At 39.3% G+C, this 18175-nt stretch overlaps 2 protein-coding genes across 2 annotated transcripts in view; one reads left to right on the top strand and one right to left on the bottom strand.

Moving 5' to 3' along the window:
- Nucleotides 1–11: 11 nt before the first annotated feature.
- Ints12 (integrator complex subunit 12) lies at nt 12–15642 on the bottom strand. Its single transcript, XM_005406221.2, has 7 exons — nt 14948–15642; nt 10390–10554; nt 9022–9174; nt 7087–7274; nt 5429–5588; nt 2990–3136; nt 12–706 (listed from the first exon to the last, which is right to left on the bottom strand). Exons 2-7 carry the CDS (start codon nt 10543–10545, stop codon nt 122–124), a joined length of 1389 nt encoding a protein of 462 aa, XP_005406278.1. The 5' UTR covers nt 10546–10554; nt 14948–15642; the 3' UTR covers nt 12–121.
- A 7-nt stretch (nt 15643–15649) lies between these two features.
- Gstcd (glutathione S-transferase, C-terminal domain containing) overlaps nt 15650–18175 on the top strand; it is a 117141-nt gene continuing 114615 nt past the window's right edge. The window contains exon 1 of the mRNA XM_005406222.2: nt 15650–15738. The gene's annotated coding sequence lies outside the window, so the exon portion shown is untranslated. The remainder of the gene's footprint in view (nt 15739–18175) is intronic.

Raw genomic sequence — 18175 nt, 5'->3', positions numbered from 1 at the left:
GTAAGAGATGATAAAGACGGAGTATCAAGATTTTTATTAAATTATGGAACCCAGCAGTCCATGTCCCACAGTAGCCTGGTCCTCTCTGCGGTAACAGGACACACAACCTTATCTGGCCACCTCACTTCTTGAGTTTCTTTTGGGCAGCTTTCTTCTTGACCATCTGTAAGCGCTTCATGGCATTGAGCTGTGACTCCTGAGATGTTGGACCTTTAAGGGATGCTGAGGGACTGCTGCTGGCTTCGGAGGTGGTTTTGCTGGTGGAATTTCCACTAGGCCCTGATGAGCTGCTGTTTCCATTTCCACTCAGCTGGCCACTGCTTCCTGGCACTAAACTAGTGGGACTTGGAAGACCTATTTTGCTGACATTGTCACAACTAACTGAGCGGCTAAGGCCGGTTTTGCCCAGGGTCAGAGGAGGCGGCGGTTTCAGTGGCACGGTGGGTGAAGTGCTGCTGCCAGGACCTATCTTGGATCCCAGTCCACCTTTGGTTGATGTTGCCAGGCCCGTCAAACCCACAGGTTTCTGGCTAGCTGCAGAGGCGGCTGGCTTCCCCCCACTGTTTTGTGCTGTTGAACTCAATTTTGCTGTTGATGGCCCAGCGGAGGACGTTTTGGCGGCAAAAGCTGCCCATCCAGTTAGGCCACTGGTTGCGGAAGAGGAAACACTGGTGCTAGATGAACTTCCTGAAATAACAGCAGATGTCTACCAAGAAAGATAAATATTACATTAAGGTCATGTGTAATCAAACCCTATGGCATGTAATATCTTTTATGTGTAACAAGCTTATTGTTATACTTCTCATATCAAAGTAACACCTTAGAAAATTTAAGCTATGCCACAAACAAAACACAGAGAACAAAACTTTTCTGTAGGTAATGGATGTGTTACCATCTGCAAAGCAGAAATTTTTGAATGCCATACTTTTGTTTGGAATTGCTTTTAGATTCAGTTAGAAGCCATAGCAAAAATTAAAAAATCAGAATTAGAGCTTTAATTTATTTTTTAAAGTTTAACGCAGCTAAGAAAGTATAACCTGGCTAAGAAAGACATCTAATTCATTTAAAAAACTAAATCTACACTTAATGGAGAAAAATGCTCACACCCTAGATAGTCCAAAGATGCCTGGGATAGAGTCAGAAAATAATTAGTGAGTCAATGTGTAAGAAGAACATAAAACATCTACCTACAGATTCTAAAGAATAAACTTTGTTACTTTCACATTAGGCAAGAATCTACTTTGTTCAAATTAATTTTGAATCAAACTACTTACTGACACTATCTTCACAGTAAGAAGTGTCAGTTTCACATGAGGAAAGGCTTATAAAAATAACATTCTACTTTTAAAAATGGTTATGATAGGCTTAAAATATATTCTAGAACTGCACTCTGAAAGTTTCTAAAACAATTTTAGCTTTTACAAAAGGCCTTGAATATTGTGTGCATGTGAACATCTTTAAGCAACAGAAAAGTAATAAGATTACAGCACTCTGGAATTCTTGGGTCTGAATTCAGATTCTATCTAGGTGCTCTAACAAATAATAGGCTTCTTTTTATAATAACATCATATGATAACTATCTTATCAGATTATCCAAACTTTACATAAAACATAATTCCAGGAGAAATGCACGCAGGTAATGAGAAAAAAAGCTAGTCAAGGAAGCAAAAGGATATAAATGCAGCAAATTAATTTTCAGCTTTAAACAATTTACTTTTTCCCCTTTCCTTTCTGTTAAACATAAAACTGCCTGCCAGATGGCTAAATAACTTTTCAACAAACTTCATCAAAGGAAATCCATTTGAAGTAATTAAAAAGGCTAAAACTTATGAAATATAAACAAGAAAGTTGTATATGTTTTGCATTTTATTTTAATGGCTTGCTGTTGCCTGTTATTGCTTTTCAACAAAATGACAAATGGTTTATAGAACTATCCAGAGACATAGAAGTAAAATAGCAAAAATATGGAGACCAACTAATTTCTTATTATTTCAGTGTAGAAAATAAATTTCCCACATATTTTAAACTATAAATTTTTTTTCATTCTAGTTAGAAAGCCATTTCCTTTTCATGTGTAAGTGGAAACAAAGTTTTCTTTTCATATGAAAAATGTATTCATTTTAATCATAAAAACACCAAAACCTCTCAGACAAAATGACAACTGAGACTATATGTGCTATAAATTGACTTCATGCTGGATTTTCTAAAAAGAAACATTAGTAGTAATATGGTTAATACAAAAAAAAAAAAAAAACTACCAAAAATGAGTAAATAAAGAATATGGCAACCCTAGATACATTTCATAAATTACTTTTTCTTACTTCTACTTCAGTTCCTAAGTTTCTATATGACAAGACAGTAATGGATATTGGATACCAACTATTTTCCAATTACCTTAAAAAAATGATCAGCAAACAAAATTATCTGTGTCTTTCTAAGAGTACTATATACTCACACACTTTCCCAGCATAGCAAGGTTCTTGAGCTTGCTATTTACAGCTCTTGAGAAAAGCTGTCATTAGAATTTTCTGGGATCAATCTTGGAGAATTTGGGGCTGATATATTTTTTCTCAATTTTTAGTGCTATGTTTATTGGAACATACAAGTCAGTAACAGTGTCCTTTTTGCTATCAAACTAGATTAGATAAGTATTTTATTGTATGATGTCATAATGCTGAGGTGTTAACAGTAATGCAGTGATGTGAAGGATGCAAACCTGGAATGAGGAAAGTGATGCTCTTGCTGGCTTGTACGGTTCCTTAGTGTAAAAAGTAGGCAGAATGAAATTTCATGACATTAAAGAAAAGAACAAGAGAAAGAAAACTTCTTCAGTAGCCAAGAAGTAAAGAGAAAGAGCATGAAGAGGCCAAGCAGCACAAGCGGCCCGAGGAACACAATTGCTGTCACTGCGGGAAGAGGGGTTCAGAACTTAATGTGAATTCCTGATTAAATAAAGACATGGTTGTGGATGATGGCAGAAGTGCTGTACCTTGACTTCTGTCCTCTTGAACGCTAGGAAGGTGGTCTCTTGTTTGAGCTTTGTTTCCGGTTTCTTAACCAAGGGATCCTTGATGGCTGGGGCTGCGGAGACCACAGCGGGGGCTGGCTTCTGCTGGGGCTTCTGAGTTTTCTGAGCCTGTAAAGGTCAGTGAACAAATTAGATACAAAATCTTTACTGTACAAGAAATATAATAAAAATTTATCATAGGGCCAGCTGTAGAATGGAAGTAGAGATGAAAATTTTAAAAAATAGAGACCGCTTGTCATAGTATTAATAGTTTTATAGATTTCATTAGTTTCTCAACAGTAATGATAATAGTAAGCATTAGAAATCATGCAGATTAGGGGTGGTTAAATACCATTTTAACAAGATAAACATAATTGTTTTTAATGGAAAGTCTCAAGCTATACTTCAGCTTCCCTTGGTGCAAGGCTCTGGCCTACCACCCTCCACCCCAACCCCATTCCAAAATCTGTGGCTGCTTAAAGCCCTTATAGAAAACGGTACAGTATTTGCATATAACCTACACATGCCTCTGTAAGCTTTACATCATTTCTATATTATACCAAATATGGTGTAAATCTATGTAACAACATGCTGTGTTGTTTGGGAAATAATGACCAAGAAAAAAATGTGTATGTTGACTGCCAATGCAATTTTCTCCTCTTCAATCTACAGTTGGCTTAATCCACAGACACTGAACCTATGCACACGACAGGCCAACTGTGTGTCAGCTGGGCCCCTGAGCTTTCCTCACTATGAAGCACATTTCACATGTCTCATTAGAGCGAACCAAACACTTCCTTCTCAGGGCCCAGGCAAAAATCTCTGGTTACTGCAAGTGAGTTAAAAACAGGTGAGGTAATTTATAAGGTTTTAAATACAGAAATAGAAAGGGGAAAACACCGATAAATAGTGAACCTTTTTGAAGTTTTCCCACACTGCATAGCTAAACCAAGTCCTTAGAGGAAGTTCATAAATACAAATTTCTGTTATCAAGGAAGAGTTTCATCCATTCTTCCTTTACCAAAACAAAAACTACAGTTGTACTCTGATGAATAATTGATTTTTTCCATTATCTTTTAACCAAATATATTCTCTTATGAACTCTAGTCATTTTTCAGTTTAGTTTTTTAGCACTTTACAGGTGGAGAATAAAAGCTGCATACATAGTATGAAGCAGTATTTGTGAACATTTTTTGGACTCACTAGAACTAAGATTAAAGCCTGACTCACCTACTATCCCAGCTACGCCACCCTGCACAAAGATATATACTTCTCAAAGCCTTACTCCCTTCACCTACAGAACGGCGCTGGCACCATCTGTCTAAACAGTGGGTCCTGGGCACGAGCTGCAATCATGTAAGAGTTTAGCACAGGTCTGGCACATGCCGACTGCTGGGAACAGCAGTTACCATTTAGTCCTCATCATTACTTGCAAAGGATGAGGAAACAGAATGTAGAAGCAGCTCTCTACCCTCCTGGCAGCTGTCCCACAGTCATTAGCAATCTTCATAGATCCACACAGTGCTACACTGGGAGCTTACAGACTGGCCTGAGTGTTGATTTCTGGTACTAATCTACATCTCGTCTTGGTTCATAGTAAGAACAACGGAATTAGAAAGAGACCTGTCCTGAGCTCTGCTCTGACCCTATGCCAAGGAATGAGACCCGGCCATCCTGTCAAATGAATTAAACATTTAATAGGCAAAGCAGCTAAAGACTAACTACTCTAGATGAGAAAGAAATGCTTGGACACAGAAGAGAACATTCACAGCATGTATAGTTTGGGGTCATACAGTGTGGGGGTATATGTTGAAGCACTGGGATAGAGAGGCAGTAGGTCAAAAAGAGAGGAGCCATCCACATCGGCACCCCAAGGAGTCTGACCTCACTACATAAGTAACTGAGAGCCCCTCAGAATACTGAAGGAGATGAAGTGTCTTTTAGGTGAGTAATTCTAAATGTGCTTGAAAAGAAGTAAAGAAACAACTCCCCCTTTCCTCCTCCTCCTCCCCACCACCTTTCTTCTTCCCGTTCTTCTTTCTCAGTACTAGGAGTTAATCCCAGCTTTTATCCCAAGATTGATCTCCAGCCCATTTTATTTTTTATTTTTGAGACAGGCTCTCACTACAGTAAATTGCTAGATTTCCCAGGCTGGGCTTGAACTTGCAATTCTCCTGCTTATTACAAGCAGGAGCAGAGGAGGACAGACAGGTGAACAGAGAGGAATGCATATAAGATGGTTTGGTCTTTTGGCATAAAAACATAAATCATACATGCATACTATATACACAAACATTTAAACAGTAAGCTTAAATTATTTGCTTTTTCAAAGTGTTAATGTCCAAATATTTATCTTAGAAGCACTGTATCAATAAAAAAGCACCAAAGACGAATTAAAACAGAGCAAACTGTGATTCCCACCATTCTCTTCATCTGCCGGGTGCACCGGGCGCAATACCACACCAGCCGAGGGTCATTCACTTCCTTGTCCGTCACCTGAGGCTTGTGGCAGTCCTGGTGGTAGAGATTATGGCACTCCTGACATTCCACTAACTGATTACCCGATGCCACCGTCATCTGTCTAAGAAAAACGTCCCATTAAATATTACATATTCTTAGATAAAACAATTCAAAGTTATTGCGGGGTTGTTCTGGCAAAGCTCTGTATAATAAAAGTAAAAAGAAAACCAGAAAACCAAGAAAATAGTGAACCTCAACACAAATCCAGCATGAGCGCTTCATGTCTCTGATGCTTATGCTCAGCCATAGATACATCCGATGTCCACAGCTGAGCTGTATTTTTGGACTTTTTCTTCCTCTCAGAAGGCAGACCTTGACTCTCCCTTGATGGCCTCGGGACACTTTTCTACTATCTCTGTTACACTTCTCATGTCAGGCAGCTGCATGCTGTTCTCTCTTTATTAGCAAGGAGTTATTTGAAGATGGGTCTCAGCCTAACTATCCACAGGGCCTAGGATATGGCTCTGCAGACACAGGGTGTTTGACTCATGTCTCATCAGCTGACCAGAATGCAGAAATACAGCTATCAGGAAGATGGAAGTTCTGATAGCACAAAAAGCAATCTCCACAGTCTTAGATTATCATACTAAGGCTTCTGAGGAAGGGCTATACTTACTAGTTCTCTCCCCATTCACATTCTACCATTCATTGATAAATGATAACTTCCATGGTAGATAAAGGTTGAAATAACTGAATACATGCAAAACCCAGGAAGTCCCAACCACTGCCCCTACTCAGAAGCATGACCTGCTCACAGCACACGGACTCTCTTTAGAAGCTCCAAAAAGCCGAGAGTTACTCAGTTTTAGAGAACCAGGACTTAACATTTCTGAGGCAAAGAGCACCAGAGATGGCAATCTTTTTTTTTTAGTCAATGACAACCATTAAAAATTAAAGACTAGCTAGCTCCTGATATGAAGGAGTTTAAAAAGTTATTTCTGATATTAAAACTGTATCTTCTCCTAAGCAGAATTAGCTGTTTTTATAATTATGCCTCTAAATGTTCAAGCATCACTCAGAATAACCCACATTCCTTTCATTTTTACTATCTTTAGGAAAAGATTTAAAATTGTGTTTTAGGAAATATATAAATTAGTTTTAATAAGTGCTATCAAAAATTCAGGAAAAACCAGCAACATATACTTCTTAAAAAGGTGGAAATAAGTCAGTCTGCTGAACAGATTTCTCTGCACTAAGAATAACAATAAACACTGTCCCTCCAGAACCCAAGAATGCAGAAAACACATTAAAGAAGTGGTAGTCAGGGCTGGGGTGCAGCTCAGTGGAAGAGCATTTGCCTTGTGTGAACAAAAACCAACAGCAACCACAACGACACAAAATCTATACCCACGGTCAGGAAGATAAAAAATATTTGACAATTTTCAACATGCTAAACTGTTACATGGGAAGTTCATAAGACATAATCTATTTCTTCCACATGCTTCCAAAATAAAAACAAATTAAGAAAATGCCTCATACTTGCAGTGACTTTTTTGTGGGAGGGAGCTGTGTGCTGTTTTCCAAAGAAACAATAGACCATGTGGCCAGGTATGACTCACCTACAAACAACACAGGCCAATCCCATCTCCATGGCAAAGTCATCGGCGCTTGTTTCCTCGAAGCTGGAAAGGTCAGCAATAGCTAAATCCTTGCTGGTTTGGACAGTGATGGGAGAGGATCGTGTCTCTGGTTTCTCCAATCTAGGTTTCTTTGGAACATCAACTCCTTCAGCAATGTCTGACTTCATCTATAACAAGTAACCAGTCAGAAAAACATAATTAAAAGGGACACAGCAGAACAAATTATAAATCACCACGGGAAAGGGCAGACAGTGTGCAATGACCAAGAATACTTACAGGTATTTTCACAAGAGTTTGAGACAGATGTACACACTGAAGATCCATAGGACAACTGTATTTCATTTATAGTCAGTATGTTAAACAAAAAAACTAGCAAGATAGCAATAAATGAATCAGAGCAGCTTAGTATATAGTTATATTTCTCTTTGTACTCTTCTACCTACTAAGGAATTTTCAGAAGTTCAATGAATTTTCTTATACTGACTTTTTTTTTTTCCTAACAAGATGCTTTAACTTGAGGAATCCTAGCATTAATACAGTTTTTTTTTTTTTTAAATATTTCAAATAATGAACTGCCATTTAAAATGTACTGAAAACAAGTAATAACGAGTTCTCTACCAGTCATCCAGAATCAATACATTGCCATATTTTCTTCCAAACTGATTCTGGCTTCTTTAAATTGTAAGTATTCTAAATAAACCTGTTAGATTGGCAAAAATTAAATTCTGACAAGACTTGGAGGATTTGCAATTCTTATATGGTACTTTGTCAGTAAGAATATACACTGAATATCTCTGCTCTGAATAGCAACTTAGCAAAGCCCAGGAATGTAGATGTACACACCCTATTATATGCACTTACAGGTATACAGCTTACAGAAATTATTAACATGTCCACAAAAAGATATGCATAAAGCATCTCAGATATAGAGAAGCTCACTGAAGCGCTATCGTAGTAAGACAAAGGAGAAATAACCCAACTGCTCATCAGGAGGGGGACATATAAACTGATATATTCATAGGATGAATATTACATAGTTGCTAAAGTAAATATTTAGATCCACAGGCATCAACATAGATTTCAAAAGCACATTGTTAAGTAGAGAAACAGTTACCAAAGGACATAAATAGATAGCAGGATACCATTTGTGTACGTTTAAAAGCACAAAAATAATATTCAGTAGTTTATGAAAAGCTGTTACTTAGCAAAAGGAAGGAATACATGGGTTAATATATCCCACCTTTACAGTAAGGGTCATTAAAGATATTTTTAATGTACTTTTTATTAATTGCTAAAATCTTAATTAATATTTGCAGAAATCAACCAAAATATATAATCCAAGAATTATCTGTGGCTCCGTTAAGGTCCTTCCCTTCAAGAACCAAGTTCACATTTAGTCATTTACATGTTTTCTCTTTCTTTCTTTTTTTTGAGACAAGGTCTTGCTATGTAGTTTATGTTGGCCTTGAACTCACACGGATACCAGGCTGGCCTCAAACTTGCAGTGATCCTCCTGTCTCAGCCTCCTCAGTGCTGGGATCACAGGTGTGCGCTACCATGAACAGGTGTTCTCTGTTTTTATTTTTTTGGTTTTATATCCTTCCACATTTTATCTTTACTTCTCAATAACCATCCCAACAAGAATCTCTGAGGTATAGATTAAAATATACATTTGAAATTATTATATACAAAGGGCTCAAATATTTGATAATGCTTCAGTAAATCGTTAATAAAAGTTTCTTTTACTCACTTTTCAAAAAGTCAACATCTATGGCTATTAAAATATATTTTCTGAGTGATTATTATTGTACTTATACCTATCATATAAAAGAAATACACATAGAACATGGTTCCTTTCTGTCCATAGAACAACAGACTTGCTTCTTCATAAACTAAGTTAGAATAAAATGTTACTTTATCAGCAGGCCTCTTCTCAGCCTCTTTCTTGGCCTTTTCAGTTGAAAGGACTTTGCCATTGTTATTGCCAGGAAGAAGAGTGGATGATGTTTTGGGCTCTTGCTTAATAGAAATAGATTTTGTGCTTGAAATTTTGGGTGGTTCCACATCCTAAAAATTAAAATAAAAAGATACCAGTAATTACTCAGACAGTCTACCAAATGAAAAAAGAATACATACTAAATTTAAACAATTTTAAGCTGAAAAGGAAGATACCACGTTATGGCCAGTGTAGCATACTTTTTGATATGGCTGTACTGAGAGGTAACTGGTACATAACTGTGCCTATGTAAAGTGCAGAACCTGTAAGTTTTAACACAATATTGCCCCTGCTACAATATGTGGGGTGCATCCAGCACAGACTTCCTGTGGCCCTGGCATGGGGTCTGGGACTGGACGCTGTCATGAGCTTCTGGTTAGGACTAGAACTCATCAGACTATCTCTCTCCTGCTTCTCAGCTGGGTGCCCAGGTCCCCAGACCAGGGTGACTTGGAGTTTCAGGGCCAGAGCTTTAGAAGGGTTGGGAAGAAAATCTTAATAGGTGTTACAGACAACACAATACACACTGTCATAGGCCTATTATGTTAGGTAGACAACTACGCCAGCTTTATATACTGTAATACTGTATCTACAAAATACTTATTATTCTTAATAAATAATAAAATAAAAACAGGTAGGTGTTTCTTTATTGTAAAAGGATGAAAAGAAAAAAATACGTGTATCAAAGAGTCATTATCACTTGAAATTAATGATACACATAAACCACTTGGAAAAGTGCACAGCATACAGAAAATGTTCATAATACATTATCTATCATCATCGTTGACTCCAAGAGGTAGGCTGGGATTTTAAAAAGGTTTCACATTGCAAAACATAATTCTTACCACACAAAGCTGCCCGCCCTTAGCTAAGGTGTTATTATCAGGACTGGAGCTACACAGTTCTAATTCACCCAAACCTCCTTTTCCCTTAAGTTATCCTACCAATATTTAATCTACTTTGTTGAAAAGTCGCTTTACTTTATTATTTTTTGCCCTCAAAGCATTAGAGGATAATTCAGGTGTGGTTACATGCAATAGTTTTAAAAAGTGCTGACCATAAATAGACAGAAATTGAAGTAAATCATAAAGAAGATAATTTTTATACAGATCAAGAAGTAAAATAGAATATCCCCTGGCCAAACTAACTGTTCTGTGTGGTGTAACAGTTCTCTGAAAGCTTTTCTGGAAGCAAATGAAAGAATATAATACTTTTGTGGCACAGGAAAGAATTATCACTGGCTACTACTGCAAAACTGTCTCCAAGATTTTCCTTTGTGCAGGTACCTTTTGAGTTGGACGGTAACTTGAATCACTCCCCCGAGCCAAAGATTCATCAAGCAATGCTTTTAGCTTTTCAGCAGAATCTTTACTCTTTGAATGTAAGAAACCCAGTGCCTTCAAAAAAATGGGATCGAGTTCCAAGTTCACAGTTGCAGCCATTGTAAATACCTGGGAGAAAAATAAAATGAGAAAGAAATAATTTAGAGACAATATGCAATTATTTATGTCATCGATTTATCTATTTTGTTCTTTTGTTTATACAGTGACAGAAATGCACAATATAAAACTTAAAATGTCCAAAAAGTTATTACAGACTAAAAGGAAACTTCTTTCTCATCTCTATCTGTCATAATCTAATTTTCTTTTTTCCCCTCCTGAAGCCACCAGCATTGTCAGTTTTCTGTGTGCCTACATGGGAGGCAAAGTTTTTGATGCAGATAAGGTCTCCCTGTTGCTCCTCGCTAGCTGTTCTTAAAGATGTGTGCAGTTCTGGCACACTGAACGTGATGTTGCTTAGGTCAAGTTTCCTATACACCGAAACTTCTTTTAAATCTTCTTTCCGACACAAAGGCATGATTTAGTGTGCTTGTGAATGCGTTGTTGCGGGGGTCACCCAAGGGTAAGGGTTCAAAGGTGCATGAAGTGACTGCTATGCAGTCACGCTGCAGCTCTGCCTTCTACCCTTTCTCTTCCTCCTCAGTCCTCTGCCCCAATTGTGAATGGCTCAGAAAATATATTCAAGATAACCTTATCACATCACAGTTAAATTGCAGCTCCTCATGCATTAACCTATTTTAAAAAGCAAAGGCTCTCATGGCTGGCTCCACATACCCTACAAATATCCCATAGGGCCCACAGAGCTCTGTGTCCCAGGAGCTTAATGTATAACTGAGGCAACTGGAGATAGACATCAAAGGTTTTTGAAATTCTACAACATTAAAAAGTTTTGTTTTCAGTTAACACCAATGCTATCAGGTGGCTCTACTGGTTATCACTTTTTCAAATGCTTCTCCAGGCAAGGAATTACTAACATAAAAAATGTATTCTTTGTATTGAGCCCTTTGATCAATATATTACTATTTGAAATCCTCTTCTATGCTCGAGGTTAATATTATAATAAGGCAACACACTTGCACTGGTACAGTTAAGGATCTATCAGCAATTCCACAGTAATCTTGTACTTCCAAGGCTTATAATTAAAACTTGCTCTAGGTTGAATCTTGGCATGTGAAGGTGCAGGCTGAAAATGGATTGTTTATTCCCTCCCCTCTCATCCCTTTCCAAATAAGACAGGACACACACACACACCCCTAGGCTTATTTTAAGTTTCCAAGAAGGTATTAATTATCTATTTGATAACCTCAAAATTATTGTCAAATTCTGTTTTTTCTTAAAACACGAATTTCTCAGAGTATCATCTACTTTTGTGGTTTTTTCCTTTATTCCTTCTGTTTATACTGCAATTCCTCGGCCTTTGTACCACTATTCCATGAAAATGCTCTCTCAAAGGCAAGTCAGTCTCACACAAATCTAATAAATACTATTTTCACCTTCTACTTCTTTCCCAGTTTTCTTTGTAGGCTGCTTCTATTCCAATAAAACGAGACTGTCAAGGGTAGAATCAGGTCTTTTCTAGTCTCACCCTACAGCCCCTCCTATAACAGTCTTTCCGACCAGCAGCACAGCACCCCTGGGAACAGTGAGCGGGTGGCCACTGAGTCTCCCTCCACAGCCCTTCTGCAGGAAACTCGGAGCGGGCCCCAAAATCTGTGTTAAGCCACCAGGCAATTCTGATCTGCTCTATAGTTTAAGACCTACTGCCCTAAACGATGTGATCTAGTTTTTTTTAATTTATTTTATTTTAAAAAGAGAAAAACAAAATAAAAAGACAAAACGAAAACAACACAGAAACAAAAACGATACAAGATCTCAAAACAAGATGATAGGAATTAACAATGGTAGTCATATTACATATTGTTATCTTCAAAGAAGTTGCTCAGATTACCAGATGTAAGAATGCAAGATTGATCAAACCATTGAAGAGAATAATTTGCCAGAGATAAATTTATCTCTGCAGCCCAGGTTTCTCTTCCAAGATCTGCCTGAGAGACTGGCCTATGTCACTGGGGCCACGTATGGAAGAAGGAATATGTCCCTCACACAGCCATCCATATTCTCCTATGTCCTAGTTAGTTCTAGAAATCCCTTTTTAATGTATTTACCCTACTGCTCCCGCAGAAACCTAGAAGTCAGCTGTAACCTCCTCCCACCCTTTATATTGCAAATCCATGTACCTTTTCTAATCGTTACTTATTCCACTCAAGACCAGGCTATCACCACCTATTATCTGGTCCTCAAAACTACTCGTTCACCTGCCAATTTTTTCCTATCAGTCACTTATCTGAAATACTTTAATCACTTCTCACGGTCTAAATGTTAAACAAAATTCTTACCATGCCTCCAATGCTCTACATAATTTGGTGTTCTGCAAAACACTTTGAACAGTGCTGGCTCAAATGTCCCCTCTAGGATACATCCTGGCCACCTGAATAGTTTCAAGTCCCTGACGTATACGTTTCTTTCTCAGTGCTTTAGTAGCAAAGGTGTTGCACCCGTCTTAGTCACACTTCAACTCACTTAGTCACACTTCAACTTTTTTCTGTACATTTCCTCAACAAAAGAAGTCTTACTGTTACCTGGTCCAAAAGCATATTCACTGGTGGTAATAGGCATCACAGTGTTAATTATAGAAACAATGCTTGTTTTTCTCATTAGAATGTAAATGCCACGAGGGCAGACATTGGATTGCTTTCACTGACTGCTTAACCCACGTTTACCAGAGCGCCTGGCAAGTGGTGGGTACTCAGTAAGTGCAGGCCAACTAAATACACGTTAGGTACTCCCACTTTCAGAAGCCCTGTTCTTTGGGCTCATGTGGGCTGGTTTTCCTCCTGTCTCTGCTCACTCTCTCTCTGCCCATCTTTTCATCTTCGTTGTCTTGGTTTTGCTCAGATCCATCCTTGCCTATCTTCTTTAGTACTTCCACCATTGTTTTCCTTGGTAACATTATACATATTATGTCTTCAACTATGATGTCTACCCAAATGATTTCATATGTGCTCCCCTCTTAGATCAAATCCCATATTTCTAATTGTTTACTAAACATCTCTACTTGGTTGCCCTAGCAGTATCTAAAATTAACTTATAACTAAAACTGAGATAATGACTTTTCCTGAAAAGTGCCTTTTTTCACACTTTATTTCAATAAATAACAAAACTCTCTGTCAATCAGGTCTAAGGCCAAAATGTTTCCCCAACTGAGCCTTTCCCTACTGCTTACATCGAATCATTAGGCCTTTCCTGTGGATTCTGACTTGCAACATTTTCCACATGTCTCATTTTCATTTGCACTGATACCATTCAAACTCTCAACTAGCTTACTTGTACGATACCAATAATCTAGTTACTGTCCTTTACTTCAACACTAGTCATATTAATTTTCTGAAATCAAGTTTTTTTTCTTTTTCATTTTATTTTTCGTGCTGGAAAGTTAAGACGTCTCATTACCCTCCAAATACAGTAAAGTCCAAATTTCTTAGCCTAGCATTTAGGAAGATTCATTAACTGACAAAAACTGGCATTCATTTCCCAGATATTCCTCACAGCAGTGCTCTTAGCTGGCATAATATTATTTTTTTCTGTTTGGGAAGCATTTACCCTTTTTCATATTTCCAAATCCTCCTGAAGACCCAGTTCAAATATAACATGTAATTAAGACTGTGATAGCTACTGCGCTTTTTCACCTCAAATCCTGTTAGTAAGCTCTCCTTCTAGCGGACTTTCTAGTGTTTTTGTCATGGTACCAAGACTTTCTACGTTGAACAATACTCTTCCTTGCACAAGTTTTACACTACCCATAAAACAGTACTTTAAGGGCTGGGGAGAGCAGCCCATATAATTCTAATCACTTGCTGGTTCACTTCTGCAAAAGGCACAAAGGAAACAGACTCCTACCCTAAGAAAACCAAACTTCAAAAAAGCAAAACAAAAAACACCCATTTCAGGATTGAGAACTTGTACTGTATAATGCTTACAGCTAAAATACTCTTTTAATCTTTCACCTGACAAATACGGTGTAAACTCTTTGAACAGGGACTTTTTCTATTCTTGGTGTCACTGTCATTTCATGAATCCTTGAAATTTGACAGGTCCTCAATATTTGTTGAATGAATGAACTAGGTTTCTACTTAAATGTCACTTTCTGGGCTTCTGCGATCTCTCCAACAGAAATTGGGTATTCATATATAAATACATGCATTCCCTTGTATCTCATTTTCCACCGTTCCTACTCATCTCAGAATGAGTCTAAAGTCGATGCTCTAAATGTGCCGGAGATAAAGGAACCCCACTGTAGTCCCAAACAGCGCAATCTTAGGAGTACCATCTCCTAACAGCTCCGGAGAGCCTTCCTCCCTGTCTTTGCAAGCTTCTGCAATCCTTCCCAGTCATCATTCTTTCAAAGTCCCTCCACGGAGTGCCTGGACCTATAGTATACGGATACCTTAGGGCCACGCCGGGGAACGCAGGGCAGGTGATTCGGGCACCGATTCCAACACGATCTGAGCAGCAGAGAAGCCGGAAGCGACGGGAGGGGACTCAGGGAAGCACTGTCAACCTCCGATCAAAGCGAGACACAGGGAAGGCCTCGCACAGGATGGCAGAGATGACGGGTGCGGGGGCCGGGGGCTGGCTGTGCCCTGAGGAAGAAAGGTCGGGGCGGGGTTCCCAGCCCGAGGCCCCACGCCGTGGCCTCACCCGCGTGTCCAGTCCACGGGGCCCTCGGAGGAGGTTTAGTCCTAGCTGAAAGCTGGGGGCAGCCAAGCGGGGGTGCGCACCGCCCACACCCCAAATACTAGGGTAGTCCTCAGGCAGCGAGGAAGCCAGGATCTCACGGGCTCCACGCCCCTTGCCCCTAGCGGGACCAGAGCATCCCAGCGCGTCCGCAAACGCACGGCCGTCTCCACTCACTCTTCCGCGCCGAGACCGCCCCCTAACCGCTCCCCTCACAGCCGGCTTCTGATGCCAGGAAAGAAAGGTTCCGGCTTGGCAGGGCGACCATAGGAAGTGACGTAATCACCGACTTCCGGTCCGCCGGATTATGAATGAGTGGTGGCGCGGTTGTTTTCTACACCAGCTGCCCATTTTTCTTTCTTGGCACCTCTGGAAGCCAGGGTTCGGCTGGCAGCAGCTCCCGGGAGGAGGCTCGGATCCCGGCTCGGGCTGGCGGGAGGACGCTGGAGGCCGCCGTCGCCCTCCCGCACCCTCCCTGCCTGGCCGTGCCTCTGCCACCAGGTAAAGAGGGCGCTCGGCCCGGGTCCCTCGGCCCCGCGACCCCGACGGGAGCGCGCCCGTCCGGGGTCCTCGGGCCGCGGCCGCGCACGGGCGGTGAGGGCTGGAGTCCTGCTCTGACCCCTCTCAGCCTCACGCTCACGGGCAGAGCTCCCGGCGTGCAGCTGAGGGTCGCGTCCTGCCCTGGCCGCGCGGGCCTCAGTTTCCCCAGCCGGTCTCATGTTCCCTCTGCTGGCAGTGCTGTGGGTAGTTTGCAGTTCATTGTAGTTACAAGACCTCTTGGATCACACTTTTTTTCTCTCTTTTCTTTCTGACACTTAGATTCCAGTGCAGCCCTTCCTAGTTGGAGCAAACACTTTTATGTGAACGCTGCAAAGGACTTGCTTCATCTAGGGACGCTTGCTTATGGGACATCGTCAAAGCAGTGTTCCTCCACTGTTATTTGCCTATATAGAAAATTTCTTTGTGTTTAACTTGGATTAAAATTTCACTCGTCCACGTACTTTTCATCCCAGTACTCCTGGCTTTGGAACTAGGGGACTTAATATTTTCCTCTTTATTCTTGGTGCCATACGTTCTTGAATGTCAAGAAAATGCCAACATTTAATAATATCTTGCGCTAACTTTGAGAAAGAAGGTGTATATACTTCTGTAGTAATTTTCCAGGCTTGTGTATAAAACAGTGTTTACAGGAGAAAAGGTAAAACGTAACATGAAGTAGCTATGTGACAGTTTTAAACATGTAAACATGGTCATTTCAATACTATGAAAATAAACTGTTAAAACACAGCTGAGTGATTTACTGACATTTAATAAACAATAAACTGTATTAATTACCTGTTGGTGACCATACACTACTGAAGTGATTACTCTAAGCACATTCTTTATTTAAATGGTGTTTGAGAATACCTAAAAGTATGATTCAAGAGGTCTAACTTCAAAAAGACTTCAGAATCAAAAATTGGAGAATTGTTTTCCTTCAGTCTTTCTTTTCTTTTTTCAACACTTCTACATGTTTGCCTACCCTTAAAAAAAAGTCAGATTTGTACTTCTCGGCCTGTGTGCATGTCTGTAATCCCAGTACTGAGGGAGGCTGAAGGAAGAGGAACACCTGTGCGGTCCCACCGGGGCAATTTGGCGACACGCAGTCTCCAAAAATAAGAAACAGATGCGGAGGATGTAAATGAATGGTACAGGACCCTGGGTTCTATCTCCAGTACAGGGAGCAGAGGGAGTTGAACTTTGGAAGTTTTAGGCCCATCTGGTTGGTTTAAACATACTTTATAGCTGGTGTATCATTGCCTGTGGTGTGAAATGATTATCTAGTATCTAAATGGCCTTTCTAATATAACAACTTAGCAAACTTTGAAATAAATTCTGGGTCTTAAGACAACTGACACAACTATAGTGTATGTTATTTTAAATACCGTATTGAAAGTAGCTTACTGAATTCTGTTATGGTTAGTACTTGCACTGCAGAAATTTGAACCATTTAGATCAGAACAAATATAGGTGTTGTTTGCTGTGGGAATTTAGTGGTGTTTTTGTAGGTGATTTTTGGCTGATGTTTCTAACATGTTAGCATTTCATGCTATAGATCCCTGTTAATTATGAGATCGGGCTCAGCTGTATTCCTTTTTGACTCCATAGCAACAGATGAGTCCCTGATTCTCCGGAGAGATTACATACTTCTTTTGTCACTAAAGTTACAGTAAGCTTTTTTACTTTAAAACTTCCTCTAACTTCTTGCTCAGATAAGAAAATATCCAACTTTAATCGTAAGCTTATGTCCTCTGGCACTTAATTATATCCTGCATTACATAAGTTAATGAGCTCTGGTCAAGCTCAGTTTTCCTTTTTCTTGTTTGATCTTTAGTATTAAGAATGTTAGCTGTTATCTCCAGGGGAGTGAGGTTTTTTGTTTTTAATCTATGTTACTGTAAAAAAATAGGATGAGATTTGCAACAAAGTAGTTCTGATTCATGAAAGCTATAAGAGCTAACTTCTAATATTCAAAATGTTGAACAGCTGATGTAGAAGAGAATTTAAACAGGTTTTAATCTTTAAGACAAGTAAGTTTGTAGTTTTTCATACTGTCCGCATATTTTTATAATTGGATAATATGTATGTGGACTTACAAATTTCACATTTATATTGTACTTTTTTTTATTCTCTGGTTCCAGTCTTAGTTAAAAATATTTTTCAATGTCTGAGGGACAAAACTTAATGAGCATGAATCACCCACCTCTCCTGGGAAGAAATTTGGAAGTATAAAGCATAATTTGGATTTTACATCTCTCAGTTTGTGGATTTTTAAAGTATCTGTGGATGAAGAATTTGGGCATAAATTATGTGAATAATAGAAGCCGAGGATTTAGCTAGCTCAGTAAGGGTGTCTTCTCCCGGCATATGCAATACCCTGGTTTCAATCCCCAGCACT

This window comes from Chinchilla lanigera, unplaced genomic scaffold, assembly GCF_000276665.1.
Source record: "Chinchilla lanigera isolate Chin_1 unplaced genomic scaffold, ChiLan1.0 scaffold00095, whole genome shotgun sequence".
Taxonomy (NCBI): domain Eukaryota; kingdom Metazoa; phylum Chordata; class Mammalia; order Rodentia; family Chinchillidae; genus Chinchilla; species Chinchilla lanigera.
The sequence above is the reverse complement of the archived record's forward strand: the minus strand, read 5'-3'. Positions and strand labels throughout refer to the sequence as shown.